This window comes from Amblyomma mixtum, chromosome 3, assembly GCF_055824585.1.
Source record: "Amblyomma mixtum isolate Tamu chromosome 3, ASM5582458v1, whole genome shotgun sequence".
NCBI lineage: Eukaryota > Metazoa > Arthropoda > Arachnida > Ixodida > Ixodidae > Amblyomma > Amblyomma mixtum.
The window spans coordinates 11,565,910-11,587,426 of NC_143014.1; the positions used below are offsets into that span (position 1 = coordinate 11,565,910).

At 46.6% G+C, this 21,517-nt stretch overlaps 1 protein-coding gene across 8 annotated transcripts in view; it reads left to right on the forward strand.

Moving 5' to 3' along the window:
- Positions 1 to 4,434: 4,434 nt before the first annotated feature.
- sp3 (phosphatidylinositide phosphatase spermathreecae) overlaps positions 4,435 to 21,517 on the forward strand; it is a 151,893-nt gene continuing 134,810 nt past the window's right edge. For 4 of the 8 annotated variants that reach the window (XM_089578130.1, XM_089578135.1, XM_089578134.1 and 1 more), the window contains exons 1-6: positions 4,435 to 4,727; positions 5,288 to 5,362; positions 7,397 to 7,533; positions 9,595 to 9,723; positions 21,062 to 21,109; positions 21,180 to 21,362. In XM_089578130.1, the coding sequence (XP_089434256.1) occupies positions 4,631 to 4,727; positions 5,288 to 5,362; positions 7,397 to 7,533; positions 9,595 to 9,723; positions 21,062 to 21,109; positions 21,180 to 21,362 (669 nt within the window). In that variant the 5' untranslated portion in view covers positions 4,435 to 4,630. Of the gene's footprint in view, positions 4,728 to 5,287; positions 5,363 to 7,396; positions 7,534 to 9,594; positions 9,724 to 21,061; positions 21,110 to 21,179; positions 21,363 to 21,517 lie in introns of those variants that run through there. The other 4 variants (XM_089578131.1, XM_089578132.1, XM_089578133.1 and 1 more) reach the window with 4 other exon arrangements.

Below are 21,517 nucleotides of genomic sequence, written 5' to 3' on the forward strand. Positions count from 1 at the left end.
CTTTGACAGTGGTCTCCGCAACTCACCGCAAACACTTGCACAGTCGGTTGGGCTACGCCGACGTTTACTTCATTTCCTACGGTGTCTTGAAACCCACCGGCGGCGAAGACGCGCACAGGCACTTGCCGCTCCACTGACCGCGCACTCACCCGCACACCTCCAAGTTCAACGGCCAGTTCGTCGCATAGCCATTGTGCTCCTTCCTATGTCAAAACGTCGAAACAACTCGTCCGGCACGTCAAAACCGTCTTCATGCACCCTCTTACACCGTTGCTCGCGCGGCCACCGGCCATGTAAACAACCCGCCATTTTCTGTCTCGAGCGGTTTGAGACCAATCGTTCCTGTCGCAAAAAATCGTCTCAATCGGCTCGCATAATTAGGTAAGCAACGTCAACACTTCTGCCCGTTTTATGACGTCGGCCGGTGACGCAAAAAAACAATATGGCCGCTCTTCACGACCGACCAATAGGAACGGGGCAAATGAGACTTTTTGAGACACTTTCCGATTGAGACGATTTCGAGCGACTCGTAATCGCGCCCCTGCTGCATACCTTCGTAGGCAATCACATGTGCACTAAGCCTTCTTTACACCAAGGTCGACGCAGTACGGGATTCCGGTGTTCCAGAAGAGCTTCAGGCGCTTCCCGTATCTTTCGAATTGCTTAAGTTACATACAACTTTCGTTCACAGACCGAACAAAGCCACGTACATTTTATAATAACAGAGCTATAAAGATCTGCGCGACAACACTACGCGACATATCAACAACAGCGCTGCGGAGCCGTACTGATGGATTGGATTGGTCTGACCGCGAACTGACATCTATGATGATGGTGATAGCAGAATGCACGGGAGTTTTGATGCTTACGAATGGTTTCAATGGCAAGTTTAGCTAGCAAAACAGTGGACATGTCGCACAACTCCTCTAATTTGAAGAAGTTTTATAAATATAAAACTAGTCATTGAGTTCTTGCAAAATTCTGCAACACCTGCTTCTCTTAGATAAATTTAGCTCGTTGGCGGCTCTTGCACTGCAGGTAGGAGTGGAATCGTACCAATTTACAAACGTCTTCGCGTCAAACCCTCCAACTGATGCAAATAAAACAGTATACATACACGAAAGACTCGAATTTTCTGTGAAATAAAAAACGTCCATACTCATGGCCTGGGAAAATACTCGACCTTACATCCTTCGGACGTCCACCTCGTCTCTCATGCGGATATACAAAAGTGGACACTGTCCGTACGTCCGGCGGATGTACGAATACGGATATCCGAAATCGGATTGTGTTCGTACGTCCGATGGACGTCCGATCTCGGCAAAGGACGTTCGGATCTAGCTCGTACGTCCGACGGATATCTGTGGTTGCTTGGGGAGGACAGAGAAAGAAAGAGCATTAAACGACAGGTTAAAAACGCGGAAGTTAAAAATTGGATGAATTCAATGGAAAAGAAACAGTGTAGAACTATATCGATGCTGGAAAAGGCAGATCAGGAAAGAATTTTTCGATGATAACTCAAGAGGCAGTGCCCTACTTTTTGAAGCTAGGTCAGGGTGTCTTAGAACGCGCAGCTACAAAAAGAAATTTAACCAAGAAGATGACACATGTGCAGTGTGTGGTAGATCTGTGGAAACAATTGAACACCTCATAATCAAATGTGACGGTATCCATCCGGATGTCGATGCAGGCGCAGTCACTCTTCCTGAGGCCCTAGGGTTTAAAGATAACAATGGTCATGTAAATAAATCTGCAGTGGAAGTCAGCAAAAAGCGATTTGTGGCATAAGTTTAGAATTGTAGGAAACCGTAGGTAAAGATGGTGGCGATATGAGAATTGCCAACACAGTAAACAAAAAAAAATGAAGAAAAGCTGAGCATGGTGGCATTTGCCGCCACCCCGTTTCAAAGGGGGAGCTCCTATCCATCCATGAGCAGCCTTTCCCACCCCGGCCGTCAGTGTGATTGGTTGCGCCAGGTGCCGTCATTGGGAGAGAGAAATAGGAGTGGGTAGCCCCGCCAAAATCGAGTTGAGGGCAGCGTTTTGTTTGCTTGTATTTTGAAATTTCTTCATTGAATAACTCCCGTTCCTGTGCATCGATTCCTGTAATTCTTTTTAAGTCAGCATCTGTGTGACGTGAAATGCAGCAGTGAAGTATTTTTCTCTCTCGCTGCCGAGAGAGAGTGCCGGCGGCTTTACGTCTGCTCCTGCGCGGGGTCTCCCGGCCACTGCGCACAATCACTTACAAAAAGAACTAAACTGTATGTACTACATAGCCGCGCGCACGTAGCGTCCTGTCTCGGACTAATCGCGCGCGCGGAACACTGCACTAGCGGCCGGGGTGGGACGCCCGGCCGAGGTAGCACCCACGGAGCGTTCGTGTCACGCGTGCACTACCTGGCGAAGAGCAAGCGGGAAGTCAAGTCCGCCTGCTCGATGAACGCACTGAGGCTCACCATTGTTCTGTCACGGATGCGCGCACTGCCGCGCGCCCACAGGAGCGCTTCGAGACTGTCCGGGATGATTCCCAGCGCACGTCTGTACGCCGCGAGCATCTCGCGACGCGGCACTGCAGAAGCGGCACAGCGAAGGAGCATGTGCTCCAATGTCTGCACTGCGCCGCAGTCAGCGCACGCGTCGCTCGAGGATGGTGGCCGCTGCGGCGAGCGAGCAGTTTGTACTCACCACAGAGCCGTCAGTGAACACAAGCAGATGGTCGCGCAGTTGCTCGTAGAGCGAGAGAACGAAACCGAAATCCGGCTATGAGCTATCGCTGCCCTGTCACGTGAGGGCCTATTTCCCATGATGCTTTCTACTATATTTTTTATGACTATAGGCTTCAAGATTGTGACGTCGTACTCCCTCCTAGTTTTTTTCTTCATCCAATGTGCTCCATGCCATGGAGGAAGGAAAGAACTCCATCTCCATGCAAACTCCCATAGACAGGCTGCCAGCTTAAGAAACTCTATGTATACAAGGGAATTGACAACGATCGGCTTTCTGGCGCATGAAATTAAATGATATATTGCAGATTATAGCGCAAAAAAAACAAACAAAAAAACTAACGCCTGTATCCACCGAGATATGTTAGACAGTTACTGCGTCGTCTTTTTTTTTTTTCAAGAGTGCGGCACGCGAGGCTGATGTTGTTCAAAGAAAGTGTCACTGCGCGAGCGCTGAGTAACGATAGGCGTGTTGCGGAAATAAACGCACGCCGTAAAACGCTTCTCTGAGCTAAACGGGCGCATTGTTCGAGCTCAAATTTCGCACAGGAATGCCATTTGGTCGGCACAAGTGTTTTATACCACGTTTGGTTGGGGTACTTACCTGATTCGAACAGAATAAGTCAGATATTCACATCGTCTGCGGCGACGACGAAGGAAAAAAGCCGCTCCTTGGCCGCTCCTTGGCCGCTCTGTCACCGATCGCCCCGGTGGCGCCATCTCGTTTGTTGGTCGTGAAGATTCAGCATAAGAGGGGGAGTTAGTTATATTAACTCTATGGATTCGGGACATTTGAAGACGCTCTTTCAATCGGTTTTTTAATGGTCAAAGAAAACTTAGGTTGGTTTTCAGCAAATTAAGTTTTCTGTGACCATTAAAAAAACAGTTGAAAGAGCGTCTTCAAACCTCCCGAACCTCTCTCCTTTGCTGAATCTTCACGGCCAACAAACGAGAAGGCGCCACCAGTGCGATGGCTGACAGAACGGCGTGATTTCCTTCGCTGTCGCCGCAGACGATGCGAATATGCGACTTTTTTTTGATCGATTCAGGCAAGTAACCCAAACAAATGTAGGATGACAATTATGTCGACAAAATGCCACTTCTGTGCGAAATTTCAGCTCGAACAATGCGCCAGTTTAGCTGGGAGAAGCATTCTACCGCGTGCGTTTATTTGCGCAACACGCAATATTTCTCAACCACTCCCCCTTAATGGCCTTGCAATGTCAGCACCTGCTCAGTTGTATCGTTGAAAATCATCACACCTGATTTAGTTGCGCTAAAACTGAAACCTAGAGCGTTTCCTTCGATCTCCACAGCAATTAACCAGAGTTTGCACATCTTCCTGGCTATCTGCTAGCAATATAATATGTATAGTGCCTAGAATATACTGGCCAGTATTCTAGGCACTATACAATATGGTCCGCATACATTAAACTGGCGGCGCTGCACCTGGAGAGCCACCTGGCATGAAACACTAAATGGCAACGTTGGCGCTCTTTCCCAAACTGTTTTCTCCGGAGCCGAACTGCTTTCACGCGACGCGTCGATGGGTCGAAATGAAAAAAAAAAAAAAGAGCACACGTCCTTCAACAACAACATTAACCGATATATTTGTTACAAGCTGTCGCAAATATCTCCATACAAACGCGCCCGCAACAGAAATGCAGACCTCTGTTCCGCCATCGCCAAAGCGGCCCCTCACCGTCCCTCTCCCCTCTTTCACCTTCCGCTTTTTAGTGGTGCGGTCTGTGCGAGGGGTGGAACTGGGGCTGGTGTCACTTTCGCGATCGTCGTCGTCGGCAGCATGTGATGGAAAACCTGAATAGCTGAGGCGGGAAATCATGACAGAAGAGTCTGTGCTAGGATAAATTAATATTTGTCATCGGTCCCTCTTGGTGGTCGTCACCATGGAAATTCTCATGACACCGGAGTATTATGTGATCGTCGATGGCGAAGAAACTTTGTGGTGCAACCGTATTGATGGAAAGTTGGAACCGAGAAAACGTGCGTCTTTTCGTGGTTATTGACTTCTGTGAGATGCTTGTAATGTTCGGTCGTTATGGGTGTGTGGCGGCTGCTAAGTGACGCTTAAATTTTAGCTATTGTACCGCCGTACTGGGTACCAAAGTTACCGCCTTGGAACTAATGTGGTGCGGAACCTCAAACCACGTCTTGGCTGTCTCGTCCATATGAGGTCCCTTTTTTGAGTATTGATCGGCGAGTGAGTGTTGGGCCATTGAATCATGCGTATCGTTTCGTTTTTTGGCCGCCTTTATTTACTGCCCGTAATCACAGAATTTGACGGGGAAAGTTCGCATTTGGGCCCCTAGGATGCATTTTACAGCTGCGGCGGCCAGTGCAACTGGTGGGAGAAAGGTTATTCTTTCAGTTATGTAGTACACCGAAGAGGCTCGCAGTACACGCATGGACCTTTGCAGTCATTTTGTGGTTGTGCGCCAGAAATTTTTAATTTGAACGCACCATTTTCAGCGTTGGTGATATACTTTAGTTGCACATCGTGCTGCATGTCCAGCATTAAGAACCGAGCTCTAATTTCTCTGCAGGATCTGAGCAACTGACTGATGCCGTCTGTTTGGGCACGGTGTATGGAATCATTGGGAAATTCCAGCCGCATCCAGGTGTGTTTTTTGCCGTTCATATATGCTGTTCCATCGTCACAAGCAAGTTTTTTGTGCCTGCAGTTGATTGCTTCAGTGAGCTGCTTGCGTGTTCACGAACGTTGCAGTCATGGTGAAAGCCATGGTGAAATGGAGGGCTGGGGCTCCATATTTAGCAAGACCATTATTTTTAAAATACTGCATCATGAATGTAAGGTTCATTCATCAATACCGTGTAATTCAGCTATACAAATCTCAGGTACACAGTCACACTGCATGTTTTATCTATGTGAAAGTGCCATTTTCTGCAATACAAGACATTGGTACGCTTCTTGTCCATGCACAACTCTAAGGTAATATTGCCATCATACCCGAACAGGTGCACGTTGACTAATTGATCCGTTCGCTCAGAACCAGGAATATGTTCCTACAAGAATATGAATAAAATAAATTAATAGGTTTAACGTCCCAAAGCGACTGAGGCTATGAGAGACGCCGTAGTGGAGGGCTCCGGAAATTTCGACCACCTGGGGTTCCTTAACGTGCACTGACATCGCACAGTACACGGGCCTCTAGAATTTCTCCTCCAAAGAAATTCTAGCCGCCGCGGCCGGGATCGAACCCGCGTCTTTTGGGTCAGCAGCCGAGCTCCATAACCACTGAGCCACCGCGGCGGCTAAAATAAATTAATAATAATAAAAAAAGGAAGACACACATGAGTGATACAGTAACCAATTTTTTTCGCATTTGTAAACTGTACAGAGACTGTACTGGTGAGTTGTTGTGATGATGTTGTGTGTATTGCTTATCCATGTCTTCTCTTTTTTTTTTAATTATTTTTTAACTGTAACCTGCCATTGTGAACTGCTACGGGGGATGGGGCTTTTTTCCCTATCTTAGTCATTGTAGATGACCGGAATGAAAACTAAACTAAATAACACCTCTTAACGTGCATGTAGCCCTCTGAATTGGCACCATGAAACTGCTTGGGCTGAACAAATGAACTCTGCATGACAGGCTGTTCCCATTTAATGTGCCTGCGGGGGTAGACTACCAGTTATTGTGTTGTGCAAGAGGGGTTTGATAACTGGGGTAGTCATTTTAAAGACTGGCATTTTATCCTGTGACTGATAGGAGTACTGTCCACTAGTAGATTTTTTTCATAGGAAAGCAGTGTGTTCTTTTGTCGTGATGGTACAGAAACAGAAAAGATGGAAACCTATCCAAAGTGTAAAACGTGTGCCGATTTCAGAACCAACAACTTAGAGGACATTAGGAGTGAAACTTACCATTATGATTATTTTAGGTTCATCTGCTAAACAATGATTAGTTGACCTGTTTTCTGCAGCTGTGCAGTGTTTTTCCTTTCTTTTGTTTCCATGTTGATTTATTTCCTTAAATAAAATTGGCAATAAAAGTTCTGTATCCACACAGAACTATAGTTTTTCTCAGCTTAGGAATAAAGCTCTGGCTGGCAGGTCGTTATCAACGTGTCTGCAAGCATATCTAGGCTGCCTGTTCCAAGCCTTGTGGTTCAGAAAATCCTAGTGCGCTGCATCCGCTCACCGTCTTCTGCGGGGCACAAACCCAGTGGTTATTATAGTGTGCTGTGCTGTAATTTTGTCAGGTTCTGTCAGTGCTGTTTTTCTTGGGAGCTTGTAGATTATTTTGTTGCTAGCAAGAGTGTTCATGAATTATTTTTCTCTAAGTATACATGGCAAGGAATGTGGAGAGGACACTGGGGCTAAGGCTGTGAATCAGGTTGCTGGGCTGTGCGGGGATGGTCGCTGGCACCTTTTCCTCTCAGGACATCATTGCGGAGAGTTGAAACAACGCAACAGAACAATGCAAGAAACTCGGCTAACAAAAAGTTTTATTCGAAAAACCATTTGCCTCCAAAAACATTGCGCCAAGAAATCATCCAACCCCAGCAGCCAGCAAAACCATCGCCCATATCCTGGAAAAAGGGGGCCTCCAAGTAGCGCACAAGCGGCACTTTGCCTACATGCTCCCAAAGATTGCTACACAAGCCACATCGGCTGTCGTCTGTTGCAGACTCGGACCAGCGGCTGGTGCTCATACGGCAGATGAGTCTCATTGGGTCTCTGCCTGGAAATCACCAAGTGTTTAAGGTCAACAAGGTGGTCTTGGTGCCGCTGTCAGTGCATGAAGCTCCGGAACTGGAGATGGAGGCAAGTTCTGAAAAAAAAAATCTGGAGAGTACACCATGTATTTGTAAATTTTGCGAGTTGCAAACATGTTCAACTTTTCATCTTTTTGTCTCATTTTCAATATGCTGCCAGTTATTGAAGTAAGTTCCATAGCATTTCTGGCCTTGATACATATTTGACAGTACTCTGGGAAAAATATAACCAGGTAAATGAATTTCAAGTTTTTAATGTCCTGAAGCGTACAAGTGGAGGGCTCCAGATTAATTTTGACCACAGGTGTTTGCCTCCATCAAAATACGGCCAAGATTGAACCCCATCATGGGTCGTATATAGATCTGTCGAGTAGCCTCACTCTTCTGTGCACAAGCAGAGCTGCTGTCAGTGATGTAATAGCCAACCATATTCTGGACAGTAAATAATGGAAAACAGTCCCCTCGTTTTCACTGCAACTTGCTTTTTGATTCAAGATGAGCCAAAATTCATTTTGTTTCTACTTGGGTTAATTTTAGGTCTAGTGTTTTTTGTTTCGTTTGTCAGTGATGTAGTTAACCTAAGCTGTGGGGATTACATTATTATTTATGATGAGCATGCAAATGTCTCTCTACTGGAGTGGACTTGGATATTGCAAATGTCGAAGCTCAGTATTGCAAATAGTTACTTGGTTTTCTAACTGTTATCCTGATCAAAACAATATAAATTGGAATTTGGAAAAATGGCATTTATTACTGTTCGAATGATTTTTAAGATAAGTGTTGATATTTGGGAAAAAAAGAAACAAAATTCCAACTAAAGACATAGAAGTAGTGAAAAGATGGGATGAGCACCAATTTTTGACAGGCTTTATTTGAGGAAAAGCATTGAGATGAAAAAATAAATCTCAGTCATAGCATTTCACATTACATAGTACCACTGAATTATAACTGTGTAAAATGCTTCAGCAAGTTCTCTAGAAAAGAGGAGAAGATTGTTTTACTGATACTTGAGTGGTTTTACATGGTAATGAAACGTCTTTTCTAGATATTTTCCTGTAACCACGAGATTACAGTTAAGACTCGATTTAATGAGGTGAAGAGTAGCCACGAATTATTTTGTTAAATCAAGAAAATTGGTAAAATCGAGAGGGCAATCTAAAAGAATGATGTAGCGGCACCTTAAAGCTGCTGTGGCATCGTATTTGCCGACAACTGCACACATGTAAGGTCTGCGAAAGTGGCCTGAATCGCTTGTGCGCGAATGGTTCAAAGCCAGGGCCGAGTCCCTTGTTGCGTGCAGCAGCCTAGCCCCATGACAACAAAACCCGGGCCGTTACTTGGGCGCATACATGTTACTGCTGGCTAGGAAGCTGCGAGGCATCGTGGACAAAAGAAGTGAAAGATGGTCTTTTGCTTTACTCATTTATTCCTGGAAAAATTCGATAAATGGGGTTTATTGGTCGTTTCATTATTTCGGGTTATTAAGAACATTGAACCCTATGCGTACTTGTCAGGGAATCGAAACTTGTTTGTTAGATTGGGAACCTCATAAAATTGGGTATTGTGGGATGGAATTTTAGCTGTATTGCTATCTGTTTTGTTCATCAGCATATGCACAGAGGTAAAGATGCGTTCTGTCAAATAAAGGCTGCTGAACATTAGTTGACAAGTGGGGCTAGTTGATGTTTCATTTTGAGATCGGCAGCAGAAATGCGCTGAGTGTGCTTCATCCAGTCCGCCCACCACATGCATGCACTTTTCTTATTCCCCTTAAGTGTGAACTAGCAAACCCAGCCACATGTTGATATCTTCCAGTTTACCTTGCTATTCGAACTGCCTTTCCAATGGTCTGCTCATGGCAGTTGAGAGAAAATTTCCAGATAAGAAGTTCACCTCATGTGAACAAAAAGTGCAGTATCCTGCATAACGTAACCTGTAGGGATGTTTCTGCTTGTCACCGACTTGTGCAGTTACAAACTGTTTTTAATATGAAGCTCAACCATGTCATCTGTGAAGCAACTGCTACAGGTTGCTTCTCTCTGAATGTGCTTCCGATGTAATGTTCTGCATTTCTGACCGAGAGTATTCATGCATTGCTCCCTGCCTCCAGCCATGCACCAAGCACCAGTCCAGCTGGAGAAGATCTGAGCGCAGTCCTGCCTCAGAGCTGCAGCAGCGAGCACTCCAGAAAACATGGCAGACCATTAAAACTGCCACGGCTCAAGTCAAGCCACGCAGGGTATGCATGTGCTTTTTGAAAGCTGCACTTTCTGTGCACGGGGCAAGAGAGTGGGTGTGGAGGGGAGAGACTTTTCGTCTGGCCTCTCTGTGAACGGTAGAGCAGACTCCCCCCCCCCTCTAGGTAGTGGTGGCATGTTGTGACGCGCTACCTATCGACGCAGAAGCGGGAAATGGCAGTGGTTGGTCGCAAGCCAAAAGTCAAACATGTCAGCATGCTGCAAAGAATGGCCACCAATATCTGGCGGTCGTTGGTGGGCAGGGATTTATTTACCATGGCCAGGAATTGAGGTTCGGTCATGTCGCGGCATCTAGTTGGGCGGGAGCAGCAACTGGCACAGGAAGCAGTTCTTCAAAGCTGGCGAGTCTTGAGCCACGCGAAGGCTGCAGGGCACTGGCGCACTGTTCCTTGCGCAGTTAGGGGAAGCAGGTTCCACCACCAAGACATCGGAAACTGGGCTCAAGGACACAACTGGAGCGAATATGGTGGACATCGCTGGAACGACGGTGCCTGCAGAGGCAGAAAACGCCTGGGCAACCACTGGCGAGTCTTCTATGAGAGCCGACTGAAGGCCAGGACTTAGTGATATGCCGCCACTGCGGAAATCTAGAGTGGTGTAAAAAGTCATTACCTGGGATGATGTTGTGCATAGAGCGAGGGAGCACCGTGAATTCAGTTCAAAACACATGGCCATTTACAAAACAAATACCAAGCAGAAGCAATCCCCACGGAATGTCACAGCACGATTCCAAACGAACATTATTTTACGACCCAGACGGTTCTTGAAACTCCCCACGGACACCACTACGGCCAGAGCAAGTGGCAATATCGATGACCCTGCACACCCGCTAGTTTCCCAATGGTGGTGGCGGCTTCCAGTTTACGGCAGATGACGTGGAGGAGCTTCTGCACCTTTGCTCTTGGCCACTCGACGCCATACCACCCCCAGACAAATGGGCTCGTTGCGCGTACAAATCGGGCGCTCACAAATATGCTGGCCATGTATGTTGATTCCCGCCATAAGAACTGGGATGGTGTGCTTCCCTTCATTACATACGCCTATAACACATCGAGGCATGAAACAAATACTTATAGCCCGTTCTTTCTTTCTTTATGCCCGTCTACCTTGAAACTCCCTCTCTCTTGACACTGAGCCTTGAGCAGGACCGCTCCAAGCAGTGTTACGACTGCCGGTGCAAGGATGTCTGCTGCCTGCCCGCTGATGTTGTGTGGTTGGGGACGCCTCTCCGTGGTTTGTCCCAAAAGCCTGTCTGTTGAACTACGCCGTTCAGCGCAAGTCGTGCCTGTTACACGGCTGAAACCCTTCCTTCGTCTGCCTGTGGACGCTTGAGGGCACACAACAAGAAACTATGCTGTGGTCGACACACCTTTGTGAATAGAACCCGTGACAGTATTATATGGCCGCCCATAATACCGTATTATTTACTCGAATGCTCCCTGCTGTGCGCATGGCAGGCTTGGGAAGGTGGCTGGAAAGGTGAGTGGTGTAAAATGAAGTCAGTTGCAAATTGCTTCCCCTGAGAAAAAGCCGGCAGTCCCTTACCCCTGGTTGGCTATTCTGTTGGCTGCTACTTGTACGGGCCATTTGCCTCTGACTGCTGGCTTTGCATTCAGCGTTTGTTGCGTTGAGCTGGGGGCTATGCGTTGACTTATATTTGCAGCCAACTTTTTTGGGCCTGCAAGGGGCGCAAGTTGCGGGGTCGACTTCAATATACCGATACGTTCCGTATTTTGAGCTTTGTGAAGTTTTTTAGGATGTGTTCCTGAAATCTCCATGTAATTTGTGCACCCTGTTTTTGAGGCCTTAATTTTGGGAAAGAAAGTGCACAAGTTATTCAAGTAAATACGTTATGCATCTAGAGCATGGTGTGGGCTGTCTTCATGTGAGCTTTGACAGCTCAGCCACACCATGTCACACTTACTACATGGGTGTTGCATTTCAAGGCAGCAGAATAGTCCTCAGGGAACATTCCTTTGGAGGTGTGGCTGCTTGCTGTCACAGAGACCATGATTTACGCTCACCATTCTTGGATGCTGTTCTCATGCACACAGGCAGCTTTGGAGTGTGCGCACTCCATATGTAGAGACCTAAGGACATGAGAGGGTGCTGACACCCGCGTGGATACAAAGTTGTATGTGGACATGTAATGCCACGCTGAAAGACTGCCTCCACCGCATGGGGCCAGGCTCAAGCCGACTGGGGACCACAGCATGTGTGTACGACCCCCTCAGTGAATACCTTTTACTCGTAGCCGAGGGTGAAGGTGGGTGGGCAGCTGTTTTTTCCCACTACGTCTTTGAATTTTCGTGTTCATTGAGGAAAACCCTGGCATCCTCGTGCAACCTGGCAGTTGAATTAACGATTGGTTGTCATGCAATTCCCACCGGTGGCAGCACCTGCCATCGAAGGAGTGGCAGGAAGACTCCCAGGGATCTGCATGTTCAGTAGAGCAAGACCAGTTTTGCCTGTCTCGAACCCTTAAGGCGGCGACCAGGTTGGGGAGGGGTGCTACCTTAGAATTGTCTCTGCAGACTCTTTTTTTTTTTTTGGTGGCTGGTCAGCTCCCTAGCTGTGGGGGTATGCAGAGTGACCGTAGTGCTGCTGTAAAATCCACTGGGGTTGGCAAAAATATAATAAACATGTTTACTCCTCTTGTGCTTCAGATAGGTCATCACCAGTGAACATGGGGTAATGGTTGGTGGTGGTGACCATGCTCTCAAGTGGTATTACTCGAAACGCTTTTCTGTTAACACTGCTTTCGAAAGGAGTCCACCCGGTGAAGGGCTGCTGCCGCCAAGGCTACTGCTTGAGCAAAGGGAAGCAGCTCTTCATCCGATTAGTCTAAAGTCATTGTGTTGGTAGTGCTGATGTCTGCAGCCAGTCCTGTCTCTGTGTGTTCGTCCTCATGTCTTTGCTGCAGTTTGTATCTGTGCAGTTATGTCTGCAACAACAGTAACATCAAAAGAAGAGACTGTGGCTGCTGGCACAGTGTTGTGCCACAAATGCCCAAGTCGTTGATTTTTATTTGGAAAGTCCTTGTGCAGCAGAGCAGCATTTCACACTTTTTGTCCTACCTGCCCCAATCATTGTTCAGGTACAGGAACCTATTCTTGAATGGATGTGTGGATTTTAGAAGCCCAAGTGAATACAGGTAGTCTTGTTTCTGTAACGAATCAAACATGAATCTAATATTATTCACTGCTTGTGCGAGTATTCATACAAAACGAATAATATTACGAAGTAGCGAAGGGCTAGGGTGAACTCGTCAAGTTGAAGCTGTAGCTGTTGAAAGATGAAACATTGATCTCCACTGTAATGCATGCCGCATTTAAGTCTGTCATTTCGTGCATCTCGGAAATTGATCTTTTGACAAATTAATGCCAAATCTCAATTGATGAGATGGGCAGCATGAAGGTGGGATTTTGTAAACCTGGCTGAGCCCAGTAGTGAAGGCTGTGCGCTTGAGCATCACGAACACGAATGTATTGAGTCGCGGCACAAACCAATTGCAATATGGGACTGCTGTTGAAGAAAACTGTTGTGTGCTCGATTTTAACTTTGTCTGTTATCCAAGGATTATTCAGACACTTGAGGTCATATTCGGTCCGTTTAGATTATTTCTGAATATGCACTATTTGATTTGTTCAATGAATTGAATAGGAGAGTATTTAATTTGGTATTCGAATATTTGCACACCCCTATGTTTCTGCTGGAGTGTTATGTGCAGTTGCAAGCAGGCACACATGTTTGCTGATGTTTACTGTTTGGTAGCTGAGGCAGCTAGTGCAAATGTATTATTTTTGCATGCCTTTGAAGCGTGTATGCTGTTTAGTAATTCCAGTAATATGCATTATGGGGCTAGTTGGGCCGTTCTCATAGAGTCAGTTAGGGATAGGTGTCCTGTCTTCCTTTAGTAATGTTTTATAAATCTCTCCTTGCTGCAGTAATGATGTGGCATCTTTCCTCCTCTTTCGGTGTACACACAAAGAATCGACTGGGCACCCTAGAACGCTGTACTGGCTTTATGTGTATCATTGTGTATCAAACAGCCTAATGTCGACAGTATAGTCCAGCTGACTTTGTCGTGGAGCCAAAACCAGCAAGAACAACAATACACCAGCGTTGTGTCACAGAGGCAGTAAGGCGAGCTGCTTTTTAAAAAACTCTGCTTTTACTGAATAGTACTTTGAATTGTCATTTCCTTTTTAGGTTTTTATTATTGTTTCCATTTTGTACCACGGATCACTTTTCTTTTTTTGGTTCACATTTTCCGAGAGGCAGGCATTTAGAACCCAGCTTTACACTGATACCTCTGTCCACTTTTGATCCTCGTTGAGTCAATGCTAATCGAAGTCTGTGCAGTCACGTGGCCACTTTCAAGCACAATCGAGCCCAATCCGGTTTGGCTTCAAGTTTTCAAGCATAATCGAAAGTGGCACTCACCCTCAGTGAACTATAAAAAGAAAAGCAAGTTAATAAAATGAAAATATAAATCTGACAACTTGTGACCACTTCCAGGGGCAAAAGTGTGTCGGCAGAGAACAGGAAGGACGGGACAGGAGAGAAGAAGCACCACACGGCGCTGATGTGCACTGGTTACTCTAGGCTGCATCTCCCACTCAATGGGCCCTGAAGGCAACAGAGGCCTTGGCTGCTGGTGCCACCCTTCACACATGAAGGCAACTTTGGGCCTCAGAGTGCACTTGGGACTAGTGCAGTAGTTTGGCACGAATGAGTCTTGCACCCAGCGGTGTCTTTTTCATAGTGCCTTTGTTCTGTATGGACGGTTTTGCTTAGGGGTTGTGCTTGTTGGTTTGAAACGAAAAACACCAGTAAAAGCACTCGGGAAGTCAAACCTTCATATGTGGTTTGAACTAAGAAAAGGTAATCATTATTTCATTTCATTTCATTTTATTACCTTAAAGGCCCCTTAAAAGGGGTGTTACATAAGGGGTGGCAAGTGTAAAAGCACAAATTCACAATGACAGGAAAGTTTCTACGTTATCGGTGAAAAGACTTGGGCAAGTGATGATGGCAACGTTGTTTGGAAGGCCGTTCCAGTCTGCGGCTGCACGAGGAAAGAAGGAATTAGAAAAAGTGACGGTGCGTGATCGTGGACGGGCAACTTGTAGGCGATGGCTGGTGCGGTGAGATATGCGTGCGGGTGGAAGAATATAAGGTACGATGTGCATAGGGCTGTGGAAGAATTTGTGAAATAAAGACATGCTGGCAATGCGAGGTCGGAGCGATAAGGGTCATAATCCGGATGCTGTTTTTAAGGACGAAACACTGATGTCATAAGAGTAGGATGAGTGAATGAAACGAGCAGCGCGATTCTGAACAGATTCGAGGGCATTGATGAGATATGCTTGATGAGGATTCCAGATGGGCGACGCAAATTCTAGTTTGGACCTGACTAATGACTTGTAAGCTAATAACTTGACATGATGGGGAGCATGATGAAGATGGCGCTTTAGGAAACCTAATGTCTTGTTTGCTGACGATATTATATTAGTAACATGCAGGCTCCAAGAAAGATCGCTAGAAATAGTTATGCCTAGATACTTGTATGATTGAACTAGTTGTACGGGAACTTCAGATATTACGTAAGAGAAGGTTAAAGGATTACGGCGACGGCTAATGGACAAAAGTTTACACTTACATGGGTTAAGTTCCATTAGCCATTTATTACACCACTCCTGAACGGCATTAAGATCATTTTGAAGAGAAGATTGGTCAGCGGTGGTAAGAATAGCACGATAAAGTACACAGTCGTCAGCGAACATGCGTATGTTAGATGTTACATTTGAAGGCAGATCATTAATGTATATAAGAAATAGTAGTGGGCCAAGCACAGATCCCTGTGGGACGCCCGACGTTACTGAGAGTGAGTTAGAGTTCTTATTGTTAACGGAGACAAACTGCGAACGATTAGTCAAAAATTCTTCGATCCACTTCAAAATATGGGGGTGCAAATTTAATCGAGAAAGTTTTATCAGCAGGCGTTTATGGGGTACTTTATCAAATGCTTTGGCGAAATCTAGAAAAATGATATCAGTCTGTAGATTAGAATCAAGGTTAGCATGCAGGTCATGAATGAATGTGGCAAGTTGGGTCTCGCAGGAGTAACCCCGGCGAAATCCGTGCTGAGCAGAATGGAAGAAGTTATTCGAATCAAGGAATGCCATGATGTGGGTATAGATGACGTGTTCCATGATTTTGCAGGGAATACTAGTTAGAGAGATGGGGCGGTAATTAAGCGGCGAGTTCTTGTTACCTGATTTGTAGACTGGAACGACCTTCCCATTTTTCCAGTCTATGGGCAGTTGACCTGTGAAGAGTGACTGAGCGAATAACAAGCACAACAGAGATGAACATATATCTTTGGTATTAATCAGTATTTTAGCGTTGATATTGTCAATTCCAGCAGAGGATGATATTTTAATGTTTTCTATTAGTGACAAAATTCCTGCAGAAGAAAATATAAGAGGAGGCATAGTATCTTGAATAATTGGGGGGTTTTGAGGAAATGTCGGCTCTGTTTCATTAGTAAACACGGATGAAAAGGCTGTGTTGAACATGTTGGCGCATTCAGTTTCAGAGAAATTTGCACCTGAAGCATCAGTGAGGGAAACAGTGCGTGTGTGCTGGGGGTTAATGACTTGCCAGAACCTACGGGGGTTAGTTGACAACATTTTAGTCAGATCGGAGTTAAAAAAAGTGCGTTTGGCTTCTCGAATACTTGATAAATAAGTTTTTTCGGCTGCATAATATTTGTTCCAAGCGTTCTGACTAGGAAGCAACTTGGCTGATCGGAAAAGACGCTTCTTTTTATTTTCAAGACGTTTGAGTGTGTTTGTGAACCATGGGTTTTGAGGGTTATTTCGTATATTTATGTTTGGAATAAACCTGTCGACCAAATCTTCGATTTTCCTCTTAAACAAGGACCAGTTATCATGGATGGATCTTTGATGAAAGCTGGATTGAAATACTGGTAAAAATGCGCGAAGTTCATTATTTATTGCTGTGTAGTTTCCTTTATCGTACAGTCGGATCCTTGACCATAGCTTGCTGGCTATTGAGTAGGAGTTAAATGCAGACAGAGGAGAAAGTATAGAAGCAAGGCACATGGTGACCATTGGATTAAGTAGTGCACTTGTGTGTTTTCACGCATTGCTCCATTTTTCCGTACCCCGCCTATTCAAATCGTTCATTTTTAGCGATGGCACAGAATGCCTTGTTCCACTTCTGGACAAGTAACTCGATTCAGTATGTTGTAAAAGGACTATACTTCAATTTTGGTTTTTTGTCGGTTGCATGAGGAGGGAGTATTTGGAAGTATTGGCATAGTAATGCACAAAATGCATTTTTTATTCTTATGTTTCCTGACTGTATGTGTTTAATATTTTTGTGACTTTTTGCTAATCAAATGTTTTTTCTTTCATGAGCAGCGTATATTTGGTTTCTTCCTTTGTATCACTGAAAAAATAATTCTCTTAACTGCACTGTGATGTGCTGCAATAAGTAAAATGTTAATTATGCTGCATGCCTCCCTGAGCTTCGCTCCTCGCCAGACATGAGCCTAGTGCTGTCCCCAGTCAGCCGGTTCGTCACTGCGTGCATCATGCAGAGGCAGAGTTTTTACAGTCAGTGCGTAGACTACGTGATGCCTGCTTTTAAACCAGCGTATCTGCCCAATGATAACATGACGTTGTTAGAGGTAAGCATCAATTATTTAACTTCCAGTGCTTTTTTTAAATGGCGATATCATTTGCTTCTACAAGTACAGCTGTATGTACGACCATATGGGAGTTAACTACACATAAATCAACTGCTCGTGACAAAATGGCCAAGATGTACTTTGAGTGACTTGCGACTTCACAGGAAGCCACGTTATGTCACTAAAAGACATTGGAATTCATCCATAGAACATAATATTGTCACAGAAGCAGGTAGGCAGGTTTGTATTTGCCACAGCGTCCAAGCGCCAGCGGAAACGGCCCGGCCGGCTAACCGACTAGCGAGCGAGCTCACAGGCGAAGAAGAGCGCGCGCCAGCCTCCTGAGCGCGACTACTAGGCGGCGTCAGTAATGCGTTGCGGCATTGCCCCTCCCGGTGGAAAAAGCATCGTCCCGATGCTGCGTGGCGAGGTCAAGCAGAACCGTAGGCTTGACCTAGCGGGCGTGGAAGGGCTTCATCCGGACAACGTGTACGACTTCCGACTGTGTTTGCCGTCGGGACGTACGAACAGTTCCTTGCGGAAAAAAGAAAATAAATGAAACCTGCATTATAAAATAAACCCTGACATAAATCTGGCAAATTAAAAAAAAAAAACTTGCAGCTCTTATATATAATATGTATGCTGGAATCATTCACTTTGATGAGCAAAACTGCCAATTCGTTTATTCGCTTGCTCACTCATCCACCCTAAATACCCCTCAGTGGGCTTTGCATAAGGGATGGGCAGAGGGATGATAAGTTCACTCATGGACTTGAAACGCACATCATTGGAGGGGTGTATGCTTCTTCAGGTAGACTATTTGCTTAAAAAAAGTGCGTTCATGAATGTGTGGCACTGCAGTGCAGGTAAAATTGCAAGTTGGCAGACATGGTCGCTATGCTAATCAACAAGCTTGCACCAACATTTTGACGCAACCAGTTGGAGGAAAATCCTCACCCCAAATAACTGATGCTTTACCATCAAGTGTAGGGTTTTAAATATGGGAGACAAATGCGTTCTCCCCTCGTTTAAGAGTGGCTGAGACAATTCGGTACTGCCGGACCCCCATGCTGTGGTTGCGTATGCTACCAGCAGGCGCACCCAACCATGGCGAGCCTTGCTCTGAGGGAACAAAGGAACGACACACTGGCTGACACAAACAAGGCCTTCATTGCTATAACATCCCTCGATGCGGACCAAGTGGTTCTCGTGCTCTTCTGAAGAAACTCTAGGCAAGAAAAACTTGGAAGAAATTACGGGCATAACACATTGGTTGTAGATGGTACTAGTCAAAATCTTGAAATGGGTCTAGTGTTCAACACACCACACCGCACTCATCTTGTTGCGTCGAAGTGATCGCCTGCAATAGTGCGGGCTTAGGTAGGCAGCCGCAAACCGTGGCGGCCTTGTCGCTTTCGGGAGTGGCCGCATAATCATGGCGTTGTCGGCAGGGGCGAGCAGTCTTCTGCTGTGGCGTATCACTCGCAAAGGGATCGCTTTCCGCAAGACGCTTCCTACTTCTCCTTTCGTCAGGCTCCATTGCTCGGCTTAGGCAGCTGTGACGGTGGTGGCATTGAAATGCAGGACGATGCAGAAGCATACGCAGACACGACGAGACGCAGGCCTGACAAGAATGTATATGCAGCGCGTTCGATTACTCCGCGAGTGTGTATGCATCTGCCTGCCAAAGGGGGAAACGTCATGATCTAAAGGCCTAGCAGCCGGTCTTTTACATGCGTGAGTGTGGGACCGCAGTGCCAGCCGTGGGGACGGCGCGGAAGCAGTTTTTTTGCCCAAAGCCCTCCTCGCCCTGGAGCTCCCCTCTGGCTCTAAGCGGCCCTCTCTCAAAGCCCCTAACAGATCACGCATGAGTCTCGGGAAATCTCGTACGGTGCCCGGATGTTCTCGTTTCAGTGCCCGGATGAGTGGAATTCAGAGCCCGGATGTTGGCTCTCGGTCTCGGCGTGACGTCACCACACTGCCGACAAGGGGAGCTAAAAGCATTTCATGCTTAAAAATGTGCTCAGCATGTCGAAAAGTTCAACATGCTGCAGCGCAATACACCTCCCACTCAAGAAAGCATGCCGCAGGTCCTAGCGATAAAAATTCAAGCTAGGCCTGGCACTTAAGTCCGGACAAAGAGCGTTCCTCGAACCGAACAGACAGTCGTCCAATGTTCCATGAGCGGGCCCCACGTTGGGCTGCCAGATGTGGGGTTTTAATAGGGGGAGGTAAATACGTTCTCCCCGCTTAAGCGCGGCTGGCCCAGTTCAACACTGCCAGACCCCACCCCGTGATTGCGTATGCTGCCGAGTGCACGCTGACCACAGCGGGCCTTGCTCTGAGGGAACAAAGGAACGACGTACTGGCTAACACAAACAAGGCATTTATTGCTACAACAACAATAACGCTAGCTAGCAACAAAATACGCCCAGGAATTGAGGACGTCCGACTCGCCAGCACGGTTACGAGCGAAGGTTCGCCCACGTCAGGGCAAGGGGAACTCCGAGGCCGGACAGGACGGGCTGGCGGGAGCATGTTCCCACCACGAGGCCTCGCGCCCACTGGCGAAGAGCAGAGTGCCACACAACACGTTTGAACGCGGCAAAATCCCGAGCCCAAGAGGGCCGTCTCCCCTGCACACGCGCGCAGCAAACACGCCATCCGTGGCGCTCGTGTCGCTGCGGTGCCAGCACCCTCCCTTGTTTGCTAAAGTAAGTAACACGGCTACAGAGGGTGCATTGCGGGGATGCAAACCACAGGGGACGAGTAAAGCGCGTCCCCTGCAGAAACTGAACTAGAAAGGGTCTGGGTTTCACAGGTGTGAGGTAATCCCTGTATCAGAATATTTTTAGGCTACAAATGCGCAACACTACATTGCAGGGCAGTGTGGGACAGTTTTTGATGCTGACACTGGAAGGAAAGCATTGCAGTAAATGTGAGGATTGTTTGTGGTCTTCTGGAAAAAGTCCGGGGGGCCCCTCCTTGGCTATGTGTGGGATGTGAAAAGTGATGACGGTGAGAGAGGGGGCATTTATTGGAATGATGCATGTGAAAGATGTGTGTTTTTTTTGTGGGGGGTAAAATGCAGAAGACATCAGAGACATTGGGCCGTAGGCGCGTGCGTGAAATGTGCATATGCGCCTGACCGAGCCAGACCAATTCCAAGTTTGACATCACTTGTGGTGTCTGCTAATGTTGGCGTTTTTTTTTTTTTCTGTTTTGCTATCTGAAATCAACTTTTGCAACTTGTGATGCATGTGTTGTCCTTTTCTTTCTTGTGTTGTCATCATTGCGTTGCAGTATTTTCAGTCATGCACAAACTTGCCTCACAGGCTGTCAATCTGTTGTGACGCATGTGTATATTTCAAGAGCAATATTTTGCAGTGACTGTCTTCACTTGCTGTACTTGCCTGAAGTGGTCTTTGCACATGTAGACTTTTAAATGGTCTAGGGCTGTACAGCATGAACAGTTTCTATCCTGTGGTTCCGTATACTTGTGGACATGTGCATATAGTGGTGAGGGGGTTTACATGCTGAGCTGCATCTTATTAGAGCGGATCCTTTGTGTGTGTGTTTTTCTTCTCCATACCCAGACTGTGCAGAGTCGTGAGAGAGACAAATATGAGCGGCGACTCTTGGACGTGAGTGTTTTCTCCTCTCTCTCTCCTCGTTGGACGAGTGAACGGTGTGAGGAGAGTCCCCGCCCTGCAGGAACTGCTCAAGATGTTCAATGACACCGACTCGTTCTACTTCTCTCCGACGGGGGACCTGACCAACAGCCTGCAGCGGCAGGTGGAGCAGCCACCACCCCCGGCTGGCTCGCCTCGCTGGCAGAGGCTGGATGACCGGTTCTTCTGGAACCGCGAAATGCTCCGGGACCTGACTGAAACTGAGGTTTGGCATTTTGTCGTGCCTAGTATCAGAGCAGAGTGCTCCTAGCTTGGGGCACTTTTATGGTGTACCTGACTTTACTTTCATCTGTATCTTGGGAGTGTCAGGGCTTTTAGTGTTTTGCTAAAATGATTGTAACCACCTCGCCTATGCTCAGC